Here is a 23,652-nt window from a genome sequence, read left to right on the forward strand (position 1 = left end):
TGCCAGTCAATGTGTTTTAATTGGAGCATTTAGCCCATTTACATTTAAGGTTAATATTGTTATGTGTGAATTTGATCCTGTCATTATGATGTTAGCTGGTTATTTTGCTGGTTAGTTGATGCAGTTTCTTCCTAGCCTTGACAATCTTTACAATTTGGCATGATTTTGCAGTGGCTGGTACCGGTTGTTCCTTTCCATGTTTAGCGCTTCCTTCAGGAGCTCTTTTAGGGCAGGCCTGGTGGTGACAAAATCTCTCAGCATTTGCTTGTCTGTAAAGTATTTTATTTCTCCTTCACTTATGAAGCTTAGTTTGGCTGGATATGAAATTTGGGGTTGAAAATTCTTTTTCTTTAAGAATGTTGAATATTGGCCCCCACTCTCTTCTGGCTTGTAGAGTTTCTACCGAGAGATCCACTGTTAGTCTGATGGGTTTCCCTTTGTGGGTAACCGACCTTTCTCTCTGGCTGCCCTTAACATTTTTTCCTTCATTTCAACTTTGGTGAATCTGACAATTATGTCTTGGAGTTGCTTTTCTCGAGCAGTATCTTTGTGGCATTCTCTGTATTTCCTGAATCTGAATTTTGGCCTGCCTTGCTAGATTGGGGAAGTTCTCCTGGATAATATCCTGCAGAGTGTTTTCCAACTTGGTTCCATTCTCCCCGTCACTTTCAGGTACACCAATCAGATGTAGATTTGGTCTTTTCACATAGTCCCATATTTCTTGGAGGCTTTGTTCATTTCTTTTTATTCTTTTTTCTCTAAACTTCCCTTCTCGCTTCATTTCATTCATTTCATCTTCCATCACTGACACCCTTTCTTCCAGTTGATCGCATCAGCTCCTGAGGCTTCTCCATTCTTCACATAGTTCTCAAGCCTTGGCTTTCAGCTCCATCAGCTCCTTTAAGCACTTCTCTTTATTGGTTTTTCTAGTTTTACATTCGTTTAAATTTTTTTCAAAGTTTTCAACTTCTTTGCCTTTGGTTTGAATTTCCTCCTGTAGCTCGGAATAGTTTGATCGTCTGAGGCCTTCTTCTCTCAACTCGTCAAAGTCATTCTCCATCCAGCTTTGTTCCGTTGCTGGTGAGGAACTGCGTTCCTTTGGAGGAGGAGAGGTGCTCTGCTTTTTAGAGTTTCCAGTTTTTCTGCTCTGTTTTTTCCCCATCTTTGTGGTTTTATCTACTTTTGGCCTTTGATGATGGTGAGGTACAGATGGGTTTTTGGTGTGGATGTCCTTTCTGTTTGTTAGTTTTCCTTCTAAGAGACAGGACCCTCAGCTGCAGGTCTGTTGGAATTTGCTAGAGGTCCACTCCAGACCCTGTTTGCCTGGGTACCAGCAGCAGTGGCTGCAGAACAGCAGATTTTCGTGTACCGCAAATGCTGCTGTCTGATCGTTCCCCTGGAAGTTTTGCCTCAGAGGAGTACCCGGCTGTGTGAGGTGTCAGTCTGCCCCTACTGAGGGGTGCCTCCAAGTTAGGCTGCTCGGGGGTCAGGGGTCAGGGATGCACTTGAGGAGGTAGTCTGCCCGTTCTCAGATCTCCAGGTGTGTGCTGGGAGAACCACTGCTCTCTTCAAAGCTGTCAGACAGGGACATATAAGTCTGCAGAGGTTACTGCTGTCTTTTTGTTTGTCTGTGCCCTGCCCCCAGAGGTGGAGCCTACAGAAGCAGGCAGGCCCCCTTGAGCTGCGGTGGGCTCCACCCAGTTCAAGCTTCTCAGCTGCTTTGTTTACCTAAACAAGCCTGGGCAATGGCAGGCGCCGCTCCCCCAGCCTCACTGCTGCCTTGCAGTCTGATCTCAGATTGCTGTGGTAGCAATCAGCGAGACTCCGTGGGCGTAGGACCCTCTGAGCCAGGTGCGGGATATAATCTCCTGGTGCGCCATTTTTTTAAGCCTGTGGAAAAGCGCAGTATTGAGGTGGGAGTGACCCGATTTTCCAGGTGCCGTCTGTCACCCCTTTCTTTGACTAGGAAAGGGAACTCCCTGACCCCTTGTGCTTCCCGAGTGAGGCAATGCCTCGCCCTGCTTTGGCTCGCACACGGTGCACTACACCCACTGTCCTGTGCCCACTGTCTGGCACTCCCTAGTGAGATGAACCCGGTACCTCAGATGGAAATGCAGAAATCACCCGTCTTCTGCATCGCTCACGCTGGGAGCTGTAGACCAGAGCTGTTCCTATTCGGCCGTCTTGGCTCCAGCACATTGATATTTATTCTTAACAAATATGACTTTCCACTGGTGATTCCTAGGAAATACAATTAAAAATACAATATATAATGCTATAAAAATTACCAAGAATTCATATGTAATTCAATTTCATCAATATCATCCCTCTGATATTTCTGTACCTTTTTCATGCTTTAGAAAAATCAAACAAACGATAAATGGACCTTTCAAGTTACTATAGAAGGAGAATGGTTTTATGGACCTGTTGATTTACATGTTGGACCAGATGAAATTGTGGAGTATCCTCTCACATTCAAACCTATTTTTGAATGTGTCATTACGGTATGAACTCATTGATATTTTCCCCAGTATTAATTAATAGTATCATTAGTTAATAAACTAATGTATGACATTAGTCTTTTAATTGATTGTACAACTGTTTAGCAGAAAAGTTAATATTTTCCATGAATTTGACTATTTTTACTTAAAACTTTAATACATGTTTTAATTTGAGGCATAAACATCATGAACATAACAATATTTTTGTCTGTGAATACTAGCATTCAAATTAGTTTTGTACAACATGCTGAACAAAGTAAGATAATTACTTTTCCTTCCTATTCATTAAAGAAATTGGTGTATCAGAAAATACTTTCTTAAGACAATATTTCTTTTACATGGAAGTAGACATGCATATAATTGCTGTGTATGAAAATACCTTTATACACTCTGTAATTTAGCGAGGGTAATCAGAAATAAATGACTTTTCACCAGAAATTTGTCTTTATGTGTTCGGTAGAAGCAGTTATTTGTGTACTGAAAAAGTCAATGGCTAACACCTCTCTACAAGCTCATTTTATTAATCAGACACAAGAAGAATAAGATAGCAGAGGTTGTTTAACATTTAACTATGACTCCTATAGACCTGAAATTTGTCTGGTTTCTCATAGGGTAAACTTATTCTACAAAATGAAGTAGATGGTAGGGAGCACATCTTTGACATAAAAGGGGTTGGGAAAAAACCTTCGGCCTTGGAACACATCACTGTGGAATGTCAAGTGGGGAATGTGACACAAAAGCATATAACATTGCCTCATTTCACAAATACTGCCCTAACATTTAAGGTAAGAATTTATTTTTAGTGTGAAAGTGTTTTTTTCTGAATATAGTGAATCACATGAAATATAATAATTACAAACAATTTTTTAAACATTTAGTTTTACTTAATCAGATGAAGCAATGTCACATAAGATGTCTACAATCCTACCTATTATTAGTCCAACAGCTTTTAAATATCATTTCAATTATAAAGTTGAATTAGGATGAAATAAGTCTTATTTGTATATAACTATAAAGCACATTAAAATCTACTTATTTGAGTCATGTGCTTTTCATTGAAAAAATTGTACATGATAATAAATGATGTTTTCAAAAATATTTAGAAACATCTTTTAAAATTTTAATGTGAAATCTGTAAGCAAAACTAAATTTCAGAAGTGTAGCTTATCATTTACCAGTGTAAATAATAGTGGAAATATTAAGGAATACATAATTGTTTACATCCTTTTACTTATTTATTTTTTGTTTTAGGTTTTATTTATTTTATTTTATTTTATTTTTTGTCTGTTGCTCAGGTTGGAGGCCAGTGGTATGATCTCGGCTCACTGCAACCTCCACCTCCTGGGTTCAAGTGTTTCTTGTGTCTCAGCCTCCCAAGTAGCTGGGATTATAGGCATGTGCCACCACGCCCAGCTACTTTCTATATTTTTTGTAGAGATGGGGTTTTACCATGTTGGCCAGGCTGGTATCAAACTCCTGGGCTCAAGTTATCCACCCACCTTGGCCTCCCAAAGTGCTGGGATTACAGGCATGAGCCACTGCGCCTGGCCTATATCCTTATTTTTTATGAAGCATTATACTCTGTCATCCTCACTTGGTTTGTTTAAACCAATCTTTAAATAACATTTTCCACTCACTCCTACAATTACCCACAAATAGTTATTTGCTCAATAGGATCCTCAAAAGAAGCTTCAAATATCTTCCCATTATAGGTGCCTGAATTCAATTTTAGAGGGGACTACAGAAGTTTGTAAATTCTCTGGGTTTACTCTTTGCTTTTTTTGTAACCCTGATAAATATGTGCCTTGGTTTTCCTCTTCTTTTTTTTTGCTAGATTGCAAATGGAATTAATATTCTAAATGAAACTCTTATCTTCTCATGTCCGAGTAAAATTATTCAGTGCCATCTCTTACCTTCAAAATCAAAACCTAGTCCTTTGCCCATTTTTTTATAGGGATATCTGGATTTTAATGTCTTTTTTTTTCTGTTGAGTTGTGTTTTCCTTATATTTTATGATATGGTTTGGTTGTGTCCCCACCCAAATCTCATCTTGAATTGTAGCTCCCATAATTCCCATGTGTCATGGGTGGGACATGGTGGGAGGTAATTGAATCATGTGGGTGGATTTTTCCCATGCTGTTCTCGTGATAATGAATAAGTCTCATGAGATCTGATGGTTTTATAAAGGGAAGTTCCCCTGCACATGTTCTCTCTGGCTTATTGCCATGTAAGACATGTCTTTTGCCTTCCACCATGATAGTGACGCCTCCCCAGCCACATGGAGCTGTGTGTCCATTAAAAATCTTTTTCTTTATAAATTACCCAGTCTTGGGTGTGTCTTTATCAGCAGCATGAAAATAGACTAATACATTTTAGCTATTATCCTCATATCACCTATGTAATTTGCAAATATTTTGTCCTTTCCTTAGGTTGCCTTACATTTCATTGATTGTTTCCTTTGCTGTGACCTCTGTGAACTCAAGGGCCAGTAACATGTGAAGTTTGACACTGTTGACCTACCTTCTTAATGTTATTCACCCTTTATTTTATATTATTCTACATTTCTTGTTTCCTTGACATTAATTCCTTAACATTGGATTATCAAGTGATAATCAAACCTTGATTATTACTTATCTGGTCTGTTTATTCCTCTAACCTTCTGATTTCAAGTTTCACGCATCAAAAGCATCCTTATTTCTGTATGACCTCCCACTTGGCAGTTTCCTGGCTTCAGGCTATCATCTAAATACAAATACCAAATTCATACTTTTATTCAAGATGTACATGTTAGCTCCAGCCCTTCATTTTCAACTCCTTGCTATACCACTCCACTTTGATAATCTGTTACTATAGACTAGACTCAGCATATTCTTTTAAATGTTTTCCTTGTTCAATTTTTCATTGGTGCTAGTAACTATTTTTATGATGCTTTGTATTTTTAAAAAGCTTTTTAATATATATTTCATTTGATTGCTGAAGGTTGAGACCTCTTTAACATGAAAGAGAAACTAAAAACTAGAGAACATAAATGAGATATAGGTAAAATGCTATAGAATTTTATCAAATTAACAAAGTAGTAGAAAATAATTATATAATAAAGAAGACAAGAGATGTGGGACTTCCACGAAGGTGAAGCAAGAAGGTTTGTAAATTCATTTTTTAAAGAAAAGCAATGAAAACACTGGCAAAAATTGTCAAAATCGAATTTTTCAGTGATCTTGAAATTAAAGACTTGAAATAATCTAAGAAGTATATATTTAAGAAAAACTTGGAATTCTGGAAAGAGCAGGATGGTTTGTGGCATTTTAACTTGAATTATTCTTATCCCTCTCTCTTTAGCTCTGCAGTCTTGCAACTGTAGTAACTATGAAAACCAGCAGCTTTGCAGTCAAAAGAAGAGACAGTGTATGGATTACTATTTGACCTTTTTCCAAGTTTGCTAGCAGCATCCCACTAGGAAGGCATTATCATTATTTGACTTGTCTCAGAGTTTGCTCTGATGGATAGGTCCTATCCTTAGAGCATTTGTCAAAATTATTTAGCAGCAATGGTTTAACATTGCAGTTGTCTGAGGCTGCAATAACAATAGCAGCTAATAAGAGATTGGCTAAAAACTTGAAAGGAAGATCTGGAATATAAGATGCCCTTAGGGGATTTTAGAATCTCTGGTATATTCCTGGGAAACAAGCAGGTCGCACGGATGTTCAAGATTGTGTACATGCCTGAGAGAGTCCTAATTTTTCACCTCTGGCTGATACAGACACTGTGAGAGCTGAAAATTAAGGCTAAATCAGAGTTTTAAACTACTTGAGTACTTAAAGTATACAACAACACATATACAGGACTCCTTGTCAAAGGATAGAAGATTTATTGGTTCTTTCACCGTTTATGGAAACCTGTGGCAAATTACTGCTGACCGCTAAGCCAACTAAACAGAGCTTCAGTGGGCACATACTATAATGAATACAGACTTTACAGAATTAGTTCAGAAAAGTCACTAAACCATAAAAGAACAAAACAACAAAAACAAGAACAATGAAAACAAACCATTAGGAGGGGATGATCTGATTTCCAAAGTGGCTATATTACCTTACATAAAAAGTAGTTTTCAATAAGAAATTAATTATGAGATGAAGCAAAAGGACAAGGAAGCAAAGAAACAGGAAAGTATGACCAATGCACAAAAAATAAGCAATTGTTAGAAGCTGTCTCTAAGGGGACCTACACGTTGAATTACTAGACTAAGACTTTAAATAAGCCTTTGTAAGTATATGCAACTAAAAAAATCCCATCTAAAGAATTAATGAAAAGTATGACAATGATGTTTCAATAAATAGATCATATAAATATAGTTATAAAAATAATGAAAAAGACCAACATTCTGGTGTTGACAAGTACAATGAGAATTATTAATTATACAGCCTCAACAGTAGATGTAAGCTGGCAGAAGAAGTAATCATCAGACTTTAATATGAGTCAATACAGATTGTCTAGTCTGGGGAAGAGGAAAAAATAAAGAAAAATGAACAGAACTTTAGATATACATGGAACAGCATCAAGCATACCAATGTATGACTTACAGTAGTTCTACAGAAGAGAAATATAATGGAAAAGAAATGGTTTTCAAAGAAATAAAGGCCAAAAAAGCCCCAGATTTTATTAAACTTTAAACTACATATCCAAAAAGCTCAACCAACTTAAAAACAGCATCAATAAAAATAACTGTATAGGTGAATAGAATATACAACATAAATATATGCTAGATGTAACTGCTTTTTCTTCTAGGTCATTTAAAAGAAAAAATGGGGAGGGAGACAATACAGCCAAATAGACACAGCCAAGAACTGCTGTTCCCATTGATAGAGACAAAAATATCCAGTAAGCCAACATAATTAGAGCAGATCTTCAGAGGGAAAACACCGAGAGTGGATTGAGAGGCAACTCAGACTCTGAGGCTGAAGGAGGAGGAAGCTGGAAACCCTACATGGGGTACCTGAGTGCTAGAGATAGTTCCTGGCCCCAAACAACTTCTGGGGAAGGGGAGAGTGAAGAGACTAAGGTACAGCTTATTCTCACTGCAGACCTTTAGGATACCAGCTACAGAGGACTCCATGTCCCCATGGATGTTTGAGCTGAGAAAGAGATGTTTTCAGAAAGTAGGCAGAGACAGGACTTCAGCTAACATGGAGCCGGGGGCTTTCCTGCATGAAGCAGCTCTGTTGGAGTGCAGCCGTAAGTGTCCAGGCCCCAGGGATCCCCATCTCCCTTCTAGAAGCTCTAGCCCCAGCTGACTGCCAGGCCAAGAGAGAGCAAGGGCAGCTTCCAGATGGAACTGGGGCACATTTATTCTGTACGCCCTACTGCTAGCCAGCATCTCCCAGGGCACCTGCCTGGCTGCCCCACAGAAGTGTGTGCACAATACAGCCTCCACTCTCCAGGCTGAGTGCTTTGCTCCAACTGAGTACTTTCCTGGCAACCTGGGAGCACTTCAGATCCCTGAGAGCAGCTGGAGCCTGACCCCTAGCTGTGGGCCTGTCATGATGCCTTAGGGTTGCATCATGCAGCTCAGGAGTACTGAGCCAATATCTTTGGCCAGCACTCAAGTTGAAGAGGAGCCCCCAGTCTTAGAGCACTGAGAACAGTGAGACACATTAGTCCATCAGCTGGTGTGGGAGTGGGACATTCCTTTCTCTGCAAGGCCAGTCTAGAAACAGTGTGGCCTACCTGCCTGCTGCAGCCTCTGCCCAAGTGAGCCCCCTGGCCTGGAACGCCTAACAAAAGAAATGTGGGTGCAGTGCCAATAATCAAATGGGGCTCCTCTAGGGCCCAGAAATCGACCTGGTGAGAGTGTCATCTCTTCCCCACCCTCTCCCACCACAGAGCACACATGCAAACATGAGAAAAAGAGTCACGTGGCTGTGTAAGAGCTTATCTACCAGTCATTATTCGTAAGCACCATCTACTGGATCACAGCCCAAAAGACAGCCCCCAAAATATTCTGCTAACATACACCCCTGTGAAACCAAGGGCAAGAATTCAGCCTCAAATAAATATTGTTTCTGAAAACATCCACAAACAAAGCAAACTGACTATACCCAAATTACACCACAGTTAAAGGAAAACCAACCCTCCCAGATAAGAAAGAATCAATGCAAGAACTTTGGCAATTCAAAAACCAGAGTGTCTTCTTACCTCCAAATGAGCCCACTAGGTCTCCAGGAATGGTTCTTAACCAGACTGAAATGACTGAAATTACAGAAATAGAATTCAGAATCTGGAGGGCAAGGAAACTTGACGACATTCAGGAGAAAGTTGAAACCCAATGCAAGGAATCCAATAAAATGACCCAATAAAATGATCCAAGGAGCTGAAAAGTGAAATAACCATTTTAAGAAAAAAACCAAACTGAACATCTGGAACTGAGAAATTTACTACAAGAATTTCATAATGCAAATGGAGGTATTAACAGCAGAATAGACCAAGCTGAGGAAAGAAGTTCATAGCTCAAAGATGTTCTTTGAGTCAACTCAGTCAGACAAAAATAAAGAAAAAAGAATTTTAAAAGTTGAACAAAACCTCTGATAAAAATTAGATTATATAAAGAGACAAAGCTTGTGACTCATTGGCATTCGTGAGAGAAGGAGAGAAAGTAAGCAACATGGAAAATATATTTGAGGATATAGTCCATGAAAATTTCCCTAATCTTGCTAGAGAGGTTGACAAGCAAATTAAAGAAATACAGAGAACCCTGGCTAGATACTATACAAGACAACTATCCCAAAGGCACATGCTCATCACATTCACCAAGGTCAATGTGGAAGAAAAAGTCCTAAAGGCAGGTAAAGTGAAAGGTTAGGGCACATAGAAAGGACACCTGATCGTCTACCAATAGATCCTTCAGCAGAAACCTTACAAACCAGAAGAAATTGGTGGTAGTGGTGGGCTATTTTCTACATCCTTAATGAAAAGAAATTCCAACCAAGAATTTTATGTCCCACCCAACAAAGCTTCATAAGTGGAGAGATAAAATCTTTCTCAGATAATCAAATGCTGAGGGAATTTGTTACTACTAGATGAGACTGACAAGAAGTCCTTTAGGGAGTGCTAAACATAGAATTGAAAGGACACCTGCTTCCACAAAAACACACTTAAGCACATAGCCCATAGACATTATAAAACAACTGTGCAACCAAGGCTTCATAATTACCAGCTAACAACATGATGATAGTATCAAAATTTCACATATCAGTACTGACCCTAAATGTAATTGGACTAAAAACCCCACTTAGAAAACACAGAATGGAAAGCTAGATTAAATGACAAGACCCAACTGACTGCTGTCTTCAAGAGACCCGTCTCACATGTAACAATACCCACAGGCTCAAAGTAAAAAGGATGGAAAAGGATTTACATGCAAAACAAAAAGAAAAAAGAGTACAAGTCTCTATTCTTATATCAGATAAAATAGAGTTTAAACCAACAACAATTAAGAAGAACAAAAAAAGGCATTACATTATGATAAAGGGTGCAAGTCAACAAAAAACTTAACTATTATATGTGTGTATATATATATATATATATATATATATATATATATATATATTCAATATTTGAGCATCCAGATTCATGAAACAAGTTCTTGATGTTCCAAAGACATAGACAGCCACATAATAATAGTGGGAGACTTCAACGCCCCACTGACAGCATTAGACAGATCATCAAGTCAGAAAATTTAGAAAGAAGTCCTGAACTTAAAAGAAGTCCTGAACTTAAACTTCACACTTGTCTAATTGGACCTAATAGAAAGCTATACAATGGTCCACCAAACAATCACAGAAAATACTTTCTTTTCATCTGTGCATAGAACATATTTTAAGATTGACCACATGTTCAGTAATTAAAGCAAGACTCAATACGTTAAAAAACAAAACAAAACTCATGCCCAGCACATTCTCAGATCACAGTGCAATAGTAATAAAAATTAATATCAAGAAGATTTCTCAAAACCACACACATACATGAAAATTAAATAACTTGCGCCTGAATAACTGCTGGGTAAACTTAAAAATTAAACCAGAAATCAAACATTATTTGAAACTAATAAAACTTGAGGCATAACTTATAAAAATCTCTGGGATACAGCTAAAGCGATGTTAAGAGAAAAGTTTACAGCACTAAAAGCCTTCATAAAGAAGTTAGAAAAAGCTCAAATTATCAATTTAACTTTGCACCCAGTGAAACTAGAAAAAAATAACAGACCAACCCCAAAGCTAGTATTATAAAAGAAAGAATTAAAATTAGAGAAGAACTAAATGATATTGAGACACATAAATCCATATAAAGGATCAATAAAATCAAGTGTTGGCTCTTAAAAAAATAAACAAGATAGAAAGTGCACTAGCTAGATTAACACAGGAGTAAAGAAAAGAAGATGCAAATAAGAACAATTGGAAATGATGAAGACATTGCAGTGGATCCCACGGAAATACAAAAGATCCTCAGAGACTATTGTCATCAACTCTATGCATACAGATTTAAAAATCTAAAGGAAATTGATACATTACTGGAAACACACAACCTCCCAAGATAAAACCAGAATGTGAAGACCTGAACAGACTAATAACATGTTCCAAAATTGAATCAGTAATAAAAACCCCTACCAACCAAAAAAGCCCTGGACCAGATAGATTCACAGCCGAATTATATCAGACAAAGAACTAGTACCAATCCTACTGAAACTATTCCAAAAAATTGAGGAGGGGCTTCTCCCTAACTCATTATATAAATCCAGCATTAACCTGATGCCAAAATCTGGCAGAGACACAACAAAAAAGGATAACTTGAGGCCAATATCCCTGATGAAAGTACACACAAAAATCCTCAAAAAAATAATAGCAAACCAAATGCAGAAGCACATTAAAAAGTCAATACACCAGGATCAAGTAAGCATTACTCCTGGCATGTAAGTCTGGTTCAACATACACAAATCAATAAATGTCATTCACTCATTATAAGAATTGAAAGCAAAAATCATTTGGTCATCTTAATAGATGCAGAAAAAGCTTTTGATAAAATCCAGCATCTCTTCATGGGAAACACCTTCAAGAGACTAGGTATCAAAAAATCCATCTATGACAGACCCACAGCCAAAATCATAATGAAAGAGCAAAAGCTGGAAGCATTCACCTTGAGTACTAGAAAAAGCCAAGGATGCCAAATTTCACCACTCCTGTTTAACATAGTAGTGGAAGATCTAAACAGAGCTATCAGGCAAAAGAAAGAAATAAAAGGCATCCAAATGACAAAAGAAGAACTTAAACTATGTCTTTTTGCAGACAATATGGTTCTACACCTAGAAAACTCTAAAGACTGCCAAATGGCTCCAAGAAATGATAAAAAACTTTAATAGAGTTTTAGGATAAACAAATAGAAGTATGAACATCAGTAGCATTTCTATCCACCAGCAATGTTCAAGCTGAGACCCAAATCAAGAACACATTCCAATTTACCATAGCCACACAAAGTTAAAATATCCAGGAAGACAGCTAAGCAAGGAGGTAGAAGATCTCTGCAAAGGAAAATGTGAAACACGCTCTAAGGGTACAGTAACCAAAACAGCATAGTACTGATGCAAAAACAAACACATAGACCAATGGAACAGAGTAGAAAACCCAGAAATAAAGCCACACACCTATGATCATCTGATCTTCAAAAAACCCTACAAAAACAAGCAATAGTAAAAGGACTTCCTATTCAATAAATGGTGCTGAGATAACTGTCTATCCATATGCAGAAGAATGAAACTGGATCCCTATCTTTCACTGTATACAAAAATTAACTCAAGATTGATTAACAATTTAAAGGTAGGACCTCAAACTATTAAAATCCTGGATTTTATTAGCTTGAGCACCTTTCTCAACATCAGCCTTGGCAAGGAAATTATGACTAAGTACCCAAAAGTAAATTGCAACAAATAAAAAATTTTATTAAGGATCTAATTAAATTAAAGAGTATCTGCATAGCAAAATAAATTATCAACAAAACAAAGACATCCCACAGAATGGTAGAAAATATTCACAATCTGTTCATCCAACAAAGGTCTAAAACCCAGAATCTATAAGGAACTTAAATCAGCAAGCTTAAAAGAAATAAGCCTGTTAAAAATTTGCACAGGACGTGAATAAACACTTCTGAAAAGAAGACATACAAATGTTCAACAAACATATGAAAAAATGCTCATCATCACTAATCATCAGAGAAACACAAACCAAAACCAAAATGGCATACCGTCTGTATTAGTCCACCCCTATAAAGAACTGCCCAAGGCTGCGTAATTTATAAATGAAATAAGTTTAATTGACTCACAGTTCTGCATGGCTTGAGAGGCCTCAGGAAGCTTACAGTCATGGCAGAAGACACCTCTTCACAGGGTGGTAGGAGGGAGAGGAACAAGCAGGGGAAATGCCAGATGCTTATAAAACCATAAGATCTCATGAGAATTCACTTACTGTCATGAGAACAGCATGGGAAACCACCCTCGTGATCCAGTTATCTCCACCTGGTCCCGGTTTTGATACGTGGGGATTATGGGGATTACAACTGAAGATGAGATTTTGGGTGGGGACACAGCAAAACCATATCACCATCTCACACTAGTCAGAATGGCTGTTATTAAAAAGTCAAATAATAACAGATGTTGGAGTGGCTGAGAGAAAAGGGAATGCTTATACACTGTTGTTGGGAATGTAAATTGGTTCAGCCACTTTGGGTAGCATTTTGGAGATTTTTAAAATAACTTAAACTGAGCTACCATTCAACCCAGCAATTTCATTATTAGGTATATACCCAAAAGAAAACAAATCACTCTACCAAAAAGACACATGAACTCATATGTTCATTGCAGTACTATTCACAGTAGAAAAGACTTGGAAGCTACCCAGGTGCCCATCAGTGGTGGATTGGATAGAGAAAATGTAGTACATATATACCATGGAATACTACACATTCATAAAAAGGAACAGCATCATGTTCTTTGCAGCAATGTGGTTGTAGCTGGAGTCTAGAATTCCAAACAAAGTAATGCAGTAACAGAAAACCAAATACTGCAATTTGTCAGTTACAGGTGGCAGCTAAACTTTGAATACACATGGACATAGAGATAGGAACAATAGATACACAAACTATTAGATGAGGAAGGGAAGGAGGTGTGTTGAAAAGCTACCTATTAGGTGCTGTGCCTACTACTTGAGTGACAAGATCCATAACCTAAACCTCAGCATCATGCGATATACCCATGTAACAAACCTGTACAAGTAACCCCGTATCTAAAATAAAAATTGAAATTATTAAAAAACTTAAAAATTAATAATTATATAAATATCTTGGCAGGCTTAAAATGTATAGAGATGTAATTGGTATGAAAGTAGTAACATACAGGAAGACTAGAAGGATAGGCGCATACTGGAAAAATATTTCTGTATGCTACTGAAATTAAGTTAGAATTGTTACAAAGCAAATTGTTTCAAAATAAGATGCTAGTTATAAAACCCAAGACATCTTAGAAAATAACTCAAAAATAGAGTAAAATATACAAAAAGGAATTTAAGTGACACATTAGAAAATATTTTACTCAAAATCTGACAGTAATGGAAGATTACAGGAACAAAGGTGACATAAGATATATAGATAATAGGAAAAAGGCAGATTTCAGTTTTCTTGTCTGCATTATATATAAATTGTCTAAACACTCAAATGTCAGAAATTGGAAGAGTGTATTTTTAAAGAAAAGTTCAACTTTAGGCTGCTTATATTAGACCCATTTTAAATAAAATGACAAAAATAGTTTGAAAGTAAAACATATACCATGAACATAGTTTCTAAAATAGAGCCGAGGTGGCTGGAGTATTTCAGAAATCAAATGACTTGAGACCTAAAATTATTACTGCATATGAAGAGACATTTTATAAAGATAAAAGTGTCAATCTATCCGGAATATATACCAATTATAAGTATATACATGTATATGTATGTGTGTATATATATTATCATATACACATATCATATATGTATTATGTATTATATTTATTATGTATTATATATCATATATGTATTATGTATTATATTATACACACTATCAGAAGATCTGCAGTTACCTATAAAAGATAATTCAAAAACAAGAATTATGTAGTATTAACATAAAATATTTTTCTATGCTTTAGAAAAAATATTTTTCTATGCTTTCTTTATAATATGTGTGTATATATAATAACATATTATATATTATATTATATATTATAATATATTTGATATATATAATATAATTTTATTATAATATAAAGAAAGCATAGAGAAGTATTTTTAAAATATCACATATTATATCACACACACACACACACACACACACATACACAACAACAGAGCCTGAAAAGACATGAAGCAAAACCAACAGAATTTAAGAAGTCAGAAACAACAATGTTAGTTGGAGGTTTAAATATCCCACTGTCAATAATGGGTAATTAACTAGCCAGTAGAACAACATAGATATAGAAGACTTGCAAAAATCAATGAGATCTAATAGACATCTGTGGAACATTCCATGTAATAACAGCAGAATAAATATTCTTCTCAAGCATACATGGAATATTCTCCCAGATAGACTATGTCTTATAGCATAAAATAAACCTTAATAAATTTAAAAGTGAGGTAATCATGTACAGTATGATTTTTGACAACCACGGAATTAAATTAGAAGTCAAAAATGGAAATAAATTTGGGAAATCCTTGAATATGTGGAATTTAAAACAACATACTCCTAAATAACCAATAAGTCAAAGAAGAAATCACAAGGGAAATTAGAAAATGATATGAGATGAGTGAAAATGAAGACATAATTGACCAAAATTTAGGAGGTGCACCTAAAGCAGTGCTTAAAGGGAAATTTGTAGATGTGCATACCTGTAGTAAAAAAAGAAGAAAGATGTTAAGTCAGTTACCTAACTTTGTATCTTAAGTAACTAGAAAAACAAGCAAATGAAAGACAAGGCAAGCACAAAGAGGCAGTAAGAGAGAGTAGAGTGAAATAAAATGATATGGAAAATAAATCAATAGAGAAAACCAATAAAAACAAAAGTTAGTTATTTGAAAAGGTCAGTAAATAAGCTAATTTACCTTGACTGACAGAAAAAGAGAGAATACTCAAACTACTGAATTAAGAAATGAATACGGAGACACCACTATCTACCTGAAGAAATAATAATTAGAGATAAATACTAAGAAAACCTGTATGCCCATAAATTTGATAATTTGGAAAAAAACTGACCAATATATAGAGTTACAAAAACTACTGAGCTGACTCAAGAAGGAATAGAAATATGATGCACCTACAACAAGTAGAGAATTAGCATTTGTAAGACTTCCCACAAAGAAAACACAGTCTTGGATGGCTTTAATAGTGGATTTTACTCACAGTTGAAGAACTAATATTAATGTTTCACAAACACTTCTAAAAAATAAAAGATAAGTAAACATATTCTAACTTCCACTTTGAGACCAATATTATTACCTAGATAATAAATCCAGACAGAGGCATCATGGAAAATGAAAACTACAGATCAGTTTTCCTTAGGATTATAGCCGAAATACTCTCAACAAAATATTAGAAAACTGAATTCAACAACATTTAAAAATGATTATACACCAACATAGAATATATGGAATTGTATTACCAGAGTCCATGGCGATATATGGACTTTCCCTACATTACTGGAGTGTTTGAAAATTCCTAGAAAAGAAAATTCAAAAACAAGTGTTGGTGAGGATGTGGATAAAGGAAAACTCTTTTAAACTGTTGGTGGGAGTGTAAATTAGTACAGCCATTACAATAAACATTATGAAGTTTCTTCGAAAAATTAAAAATAGAACTATCATATGATTCTGTAATTCCACTGCTGGGTATATATTCAAAAGACTTGAAATCTCTATGTCAAAGAAATATCTGCACTTTGTTGTTCATTGCAGCATTATTCACAATAGCCAAGATATGGACTGAACCTGTGTCCATCAACAAATGAATGGATAAAGAAAATGTGATATGTACACAATGAAATACTATTCAGTCTTAAAACAGAAGGAAATCCTGTCATTTGTGACATGGATGAACCTGGAAGCCATTATGTTGAGTGAAGTAAGCCAGGCACAGAAAAGCAAATATTGCATGATCTCAATTATATGTGGAATCTAAAAAAGTTCAGTTCATGGAAGTGGAGAGTAGAATGGTGGTTATCAGGAGCTGATGGGGGGAGTTGTTGGAGAGATGTGAATGAAAGGACACAAAATTTCAGTTTGATAGAAGAAATAAGTTCAAGAGAATTATTAGAGCTTGTGTACAACATGGTTATGATAATTATAACAACGTATTGTATTCTTGAAAAGAGCTGAGAGAATAGATTTTTTGTTCACCACAAAAATGATAACTATGTGAGATAATGCATAGATTAATTAGTTTGATTTAGCCATTTCACAATGTATATATATATCAAAACATCATGTTGTACATTATATACAATTTCTCATCCATTAAAAGTATGAAAAAGTTTTTAAAAGTATGCTAAATAAAAAAGTCAGTGACAAAAGTCCACATCATGCTGTTTAATTTCATTACTAATAATTGTTCATAATAGGCTCATATGTAGAGACACAAAGTAGATTATTGTTTCCCTGAGCAGTGGGGAGTAGGAAGATATAAGCACGCAGTAAACTGAAAGTTGGGTTTAGCCAGGGTGTGGTCAAATGCTGCTTAAATATTTTTTATTTGTTTTATTAATATTGATGTAGAAATTTATTGAAATGATTCATCTCTTTTGTATATCAAACTGCCTAAAGACAATTGTGCATGGTTGATGAGAGCTCTTCAGACTTTCTAAGCATCAATGATCTTGATATAAGTAGCAACAGAATATAAGCATTATTTGTTTTGTAAGAATAATTTCCTTTGTTCCATTTTTAAATAGGTTTGTTCTTAGATTTCTCTTCTACTGGATGTAGAATTTTTCTGGCTTGCTGTTTTTTAAAAAAGTGAATGATTTTATTGGGAGTATTTAAATTAAATTTCAGTTTGTTCTATGCTTTAACTTGTTACAGTAATTTCATGTAGTGTAGTGTACTTATTTTATGTTGATACTACATAATTCTTGTTTTTGAATTATCTCTTATAGGTAACTGCAGATCTTCCAATAGTGTGGGGAAATCCACAAATTACAGTATACCCTTATAAAGAAATTCTGTACCTGATTCATGTGCGCCCTTGGAAACGTGGTATATTGAAAGGTATAAAATCCATTAATAAAATATTAGTCATTTTCCTACTACGCTAGGATGGAAATATGATGAGACAAATAGAAATGCAATTTGTATTTCCACTTTCTATTAAATGACTCAGAAGAAAGTTTAATTTTATATTTCAGTCATTAGCTTTCTAAGTAATCAGGGCTTTGATGCATACATTTTATGTCTAGTGCTATATTATCTTGGCCATTTATTCAAATTTATTTGTGGAACAAATTTCTATAAATGAAAATATTTAATTAAGGGTATTTACATTTAAAATGTGATAAATACTTTCAAATACTTATACCCGCGTATCAACCCAATGACATTTTAAGAGAGTGTTTATTTACAGGACTGGATATTATAAAAACATTCACATGCGCTTACTTGATATATGAAAAATAAGTTAAAGGTTTGATATATGTGAATTTTTTCCTTTATCTTCCCTTGTCTGTAATAAAGTATTTATTTATGCAGATTTCCGCAGTGGTCCCAGAACAGAATTACTTACATGGGAATCGGAGGGAGAGGTGTTCCTGTTACTTTTTGAAGGGAGAGGGGTAAGAAGTGATAGAAGAGTAACAGCTAGTACTGAGTGATTATGATTCATCAAAGGAATAAGTTGTCCTATTTGAGAGAAAATTAAATTCCCTATGGTAGTTGGATACTGTTGAGGAAATTATTATAATGTAGATAAGTGGATACAACTTTAGAAGTGTAGAAAGCATATACATATACACATATTCTTTCTACACTTACATATGTAGTGGTATCTACTGCTCCTTGGATGTACTAGCCTCACATCCCTGCTTACCTCAACAAAGTGTTTGAGGGAAGGGTTATATCTAGTATAGAAGTGATAGAGAGCTGCTGCAAAGAAGAAAGTGCAGAGAGCATACTGGATGCCTATGCTATTAAAAAGCAGAAGGGAAATTTCAGAGTGCCAACCACAATGATCCAATTATTACTACTGTAATAGAATTTATGTAGGAAGAAACAGCTGCCAATCCCCATTCCCTGCTTCTAGTGTGCTTAACCTCAAATGCCAACACAGCAAAAATTGTTAGCATCTTCTGAAATCTTCCCCTTGTTTTTGAGATGTTTAGATTTACAAACCCCATTAATAAGTCCTCATTTGATAGGTAGATTTGAGCTATAATGTCTCTAGTCCAAACATTTCAATAAAGTAACATATTTTACTATTTTTTAGGTAATCCATAAGAAGTGAATTGATTTAAAGAAATTTAAATTTTAGTTTTCATTTTAATTGTCATTGACAGTCCTAGTAGTTGGTATATTTTCCTTAATTTTAGAGTTTTAACTCGTCTTTTGTAAAAGGCAGCAAGTCATTCAGAATTGGTATAATTAGTTTTGATAAAACATAGTCAATTTCAGTTTCCTGTTCTGTAGGAAGCAGTGAGTTCTACTACTTATGAGAAGAAACACATAAGAAACCACAAACTGTGAAACATTGTTGAATTCGGAATGTTTATAGCTACCACAAAGCCCCTGGTCTGTGAATCAAACTCTTAAAGTTATTGGAATAGACTGACGAAAAATTAAATAATTAGATTTGGCAGGCCTTTCCTTTGTGTAATCTTTTTTGTTGTTGTTGGTTTTAGCAGCTTTTGTGGCACCACAATATTTCAATACATATTTTTACTATTTTGATATGGACTATTAACATGTTGGTTTGAAAAAATTTGGAACATATTTGGTGAAGTTAAATGCAGCGCAGGATACATTGTTAAGTGAGAATGAATTAGGTTAATGTTTCTGGCTATACAAACCATTTTACAGGCTTCATAATTTTGCAAAATATTTACAAGACGTGATCATGTTAGCTCTTCCCAGGGCAGTGCCTTAGAGTTAAATTAGTTGTCCCATTATGCTTTGGAAAAAACAGCCTGTAAAAGGGAGCCTAGCTCTAATTTTTATTGATATTACTATTGGAAGACTTAAACTATAGATTAAACAGTATAAATACAATTGCTTCTGAACAGCTGCTAACTAATCTGAAGTGATATAAAGAAAACTAGATTATAAAAATTTCACACATATGAGAATTTTCCTGCTTTTGCTGGTTAAAGAACTGTATCCACGTATGGGTGCATGCATGTGTACACACGTGTATATGTATCAGATACTTTTTTAAAATTTTGTGTTCATTTTCAATTCTGTTATTGATTATATAATAATTATTTACTAAAGACCTATAATTTGGAAAGCCTTTATAAACATAGTAGTTATGAACAAAGCTGACATTCAACTAATTATGCTTTGCTTATTGAAATATTGTAACAACTGATCTTTTCTTATATGTTGGCAAATATTCAGTTGTTTGAGCTCCACTATCAAATAACTTTTGCCAGTCCAGATACCACAGCCCCTCACCCAGAACTCTTGGAACCTCCCAACAATTTAGCAGCTCCTAAAGTGTTAACACATAAAGCATCAGGATGCCTCAGGACCTAGATCAGGCAGGACCTAGATCAGGTGTCCTTTCTGGTTGGTCAGTATTGGGATAAAGTTTTGTTAATTATTTTGAATATTACCACTGTATCTAAATATGAATATCACGTAGCTCCTTCTTCCCGAGAATTCACATCTGGTGGTGGAAACAGGTATCTATAAATCATCTCAATGAAGGTATGCTTTGATATATCTAAAGTTTAATTATAGCACTGGGGAGCCTGATGGAAGGAAATATTAATCCCAACAATGGGGGTCTGAGAGGGCTTCACAGGGTATGGTGGGTTTGATCTGAACCTTGAAGGATATGGCAGGGGGTTGGGGAAACTTTCCAGCAGGAGAAATAACCTTATTGAAAACACAGAGCAGACAGTTTCTGTAAATTAAAAAGTAGATGGGTGTGTTTGGAGTGCATGTGTGAGGTAGGGAATGCAGAGTGACATATAATTAGCAATGCAGGTAGACATTTTAGGGCAGAGTTTTGTTTTACTTATTGCACTGGGAGCCATTGAAGATTGCTGAGGAGGCAAGAGGTATGAGTCAACTGAGTTTGAAAAAGGGAAATCTGGAGGTAATATAAAAAACAGACAGGAGGGGTGAGATAGGCCAGTAAGATCTGGGAGATCATTTAGGGGTCTTTGACAATATCCAAGGTAATCAGTTCTGTGTACCCACTCCCAAAAGCAAACCCTAAGGCAAGAGTTTAATTGCAAGTAGTTAATCTGAGAGGTGATCAGGAGAATCACACTAAGTAAATGGGGAAGTGAGATGCTGGAGGGAGAAAGCCAATAAGTAAGCAAGCTAGTTATCAGGTTACTGCTGAAAACTGAGGGACCTCACTGGGACCTTCAGAAAGAATTGTCATACTGAAGGGCAAGGGAGTTGGAGTATTTATCTGTTAACCCCTAATTGATTAAAGTTTTCTCTTAGGTCAGAGATCTGTAACAGTGAGTTCCCACAGGCAGAGTTGTAGGAAACCACTGGTGTGTATAGGAACTCTCTGCAGGGGGGATTTTTGTGAGGGCACTGACAGCATGTACTAATGTTATACCAATATTATATTTGGTATGTTTGTTGGTAGAAAGAAATGTTGGGAACTGGACGGATTTGGAATTTTCAAGGCAGCCTGCAGTGATCTACGATCATGTTCCAAGTGTGCCTGTGTGGAGGTTTGTTTTAAATGCCTGTTTGGTCATGGAACCAAAAGTGAAGATGGACCATTGTAAATCAGAGTTAGGGCAGAACAAACTAGGCAATGATAATGAATTAAGAAACAGAGGGACAGCTTCAAGAGAAATAAAGAGGGAAAATGATGCTGTAACAGGTTGAGTTTCCAGGAAATCAGATTCTGAGAGAGGAAGTTAGAATGCAGGACATTTATTAGGGAAAGTGTTATGAGCAACACTTGTGGGAAAAAAAGGTAAGAAAGTATGTTTAGCAGAGGTAGAAACTGAGCTTTGGCGAAGGCCCACTGAAGGTTTCAGCCAACTCATTAAGGCTCCTGAAGCTGGGATGGCCCTTCAGAGTTGTCCCGAGTTGGGAGAAAGAGACTAGACCTTCACAGTACTGTGTTGATCAGTCATTGAAAGTGGGCTACATGTGGAAGGAGGTTTGACCTTGAGTGAAGCTTTTATTTTTTTTTTCAAGCAAGGCAATGCATAAAGAGGGCTGACCTGATGGCCATCTTCCAGCATTATATCCAGTAGCTATGGGAGTAAGTTCCTCATTCCTGAAAAGATATATCATTAGTGCATTGTAGTGTCTTCCACAGTTGTATTTGATGAAAATTGAATATGAAAAAGAAAGGAGAAAGTAGAGTCAAATGTACTTCGGACAGTAAGCAACTCTAACCAAAGTGAAACCAATAACTGTGAGGGGAAAGTAATCAGAAGGGTAAGTTTACTGCTTAGGAATGAAAGCCTAGTTCTATCTCGACTTCAGAGTTATCTTTTTATGTCGTTAAATTTTGGAAAAAAATGACAATATAGAATAAGTAAACCTAGATATAAAAACATATAACCTTAAGGAGAAACAAACAAATCCAAGCAAAAATCACCATGTTTGCAGGTGTGAGAGAGATAATGTGTTAATGACTGAAAGCAATAAAACACGATTGCTTAATTCTTTCTTTTGTAACTGTAAAATGACCTATCTGGTATAGATAAATATGAGAATGCAAAAAGCTATTATTACTGTTCATTATTACAGGATTAGTGTGTAACCAACTGTAGACACAGAGTAATGGCCTGTTACTTATTTGCAGTGGTGAAATATGCAAATAAATTTTCATTTATCTTAGCTAGAAGCTGTTTTGTTTTGCACAAGACTAGTATATAGGTGAAGATGAGTAGGCCTTAGTGGTGATTATATACTTTATTAGTAGTAATTCTCAATTTTATTTTGATTGCAACAACATAATATGATTCAGAAATATGATTTAGAGATGGCTATAAAGATGCATGTTCACAACATAAAGCAACTAATTTGTAGTGTAGCACTATCAAAATAACTTGTAAGTGTAAGAGTTAAGACTGTATCATTTGGTATAGCTTACATATCATTTTCCTAATAATTTGCTCCAGTTGTTCTTTAATAATCTACATAGACCTCATGTCTCTGGCATGACTTTTCTGAGCTCTGTATGAAGATGTCATCAATCAGCTTAGCTTTTTTTCAGCCTGTGAACATCAGGGTTAAACTACAACTTTAAAAAACATGTTTTACAAACAACAAACAGGGAACTGTGTAAACTTGTAAAGATACTTCTACGGACCCCTTTCTATGTCTAGAGCTAGGAAGCTAAATAATTAATTTGGGGCTTGGTGATCCAAAAGTATGTGAAAACTGTACCCAAAACCATGCAAATGTGAGCTCTTTAACTAATGATTTTGCTCTTATGGTCCCTAAAGCCAAGATTCCAGCCACTACTGAGCAGCACATATTCCAGAACAAATGTCATCTCCAATGATGACCCACTACAGTAGATTCATGCTGTTTTAGTTTCTGTGTGTTTAACTCAAAATTTTCAGTTGAGAGAGGATTCTCTGAATATCTTTCCAACATATTATAAAAATAGAAACCCATGAATATTTTTAAAGGCTTTTATTTTATTGTTAACTAGTGTAGTTGATTTTTTTAAAGCCTTAGTATAGGACTTCATAATTATCTCTTGTGAACTTCTACATGTAAGCAACAAATACAGTTTCATCTCCAAGGAAAAAGTTTTTAGAATTTCTTACAGTCATCAATGATGTTTTATTTGTGAACCTGAAGGACATAAAAAGAGGGGGTAGAACTCAGTAATCGAGTATCTTCCCTTTGCCCGCAGGATTGATGAAAGGGCAACAGAGAAAGG

General features: G+C 35.7%; 1 protein-coding gene across 1 annotated transcript in view; it reads left to right on the forward strand.

Annotated features, from left to right (window-relative positions):
* Positions 1 to 23,652, forward strand: part of CFAP47 (cilia and flagella associated protein 47) — a 467,323-nt gene that overhangs the window by 313,119 nt on the left and 130,552 nt on the right. The window contains exons 47-49 of the mRNA XM_003805971.5: positions 2,361 to 2,504; positions 3,113 to 3,286; positions 17,714 to 17,825. Of these exons, the coding sequence (XP_003806019.4) occupies positions 2,361 to 2,504; positions 3,113 to 3,286; positions 17,714 to 17,825 (430 nt within the window). The remainder of the gene's footprint in view (positions 1 to 2,360; positions 2,505 to 3,112; positions 3,287 to 17,713; positions 17,826 to 23,652) is intronic.

Source organism: Pan paniscus, chromosome X (genome assembly GCF_029289425.2).
Source record: "Pan paniscus chromosome X, NHGRI_mPanPan1-v2.0_pri, whole genome shotgun sequence".
NCBI classification, from domain to species: domain Eukaryota; kingdom Metazoa; phylum Chordata; class Mammalia; order Primates; family Hominidae; genus Pan; species Pan paniscus.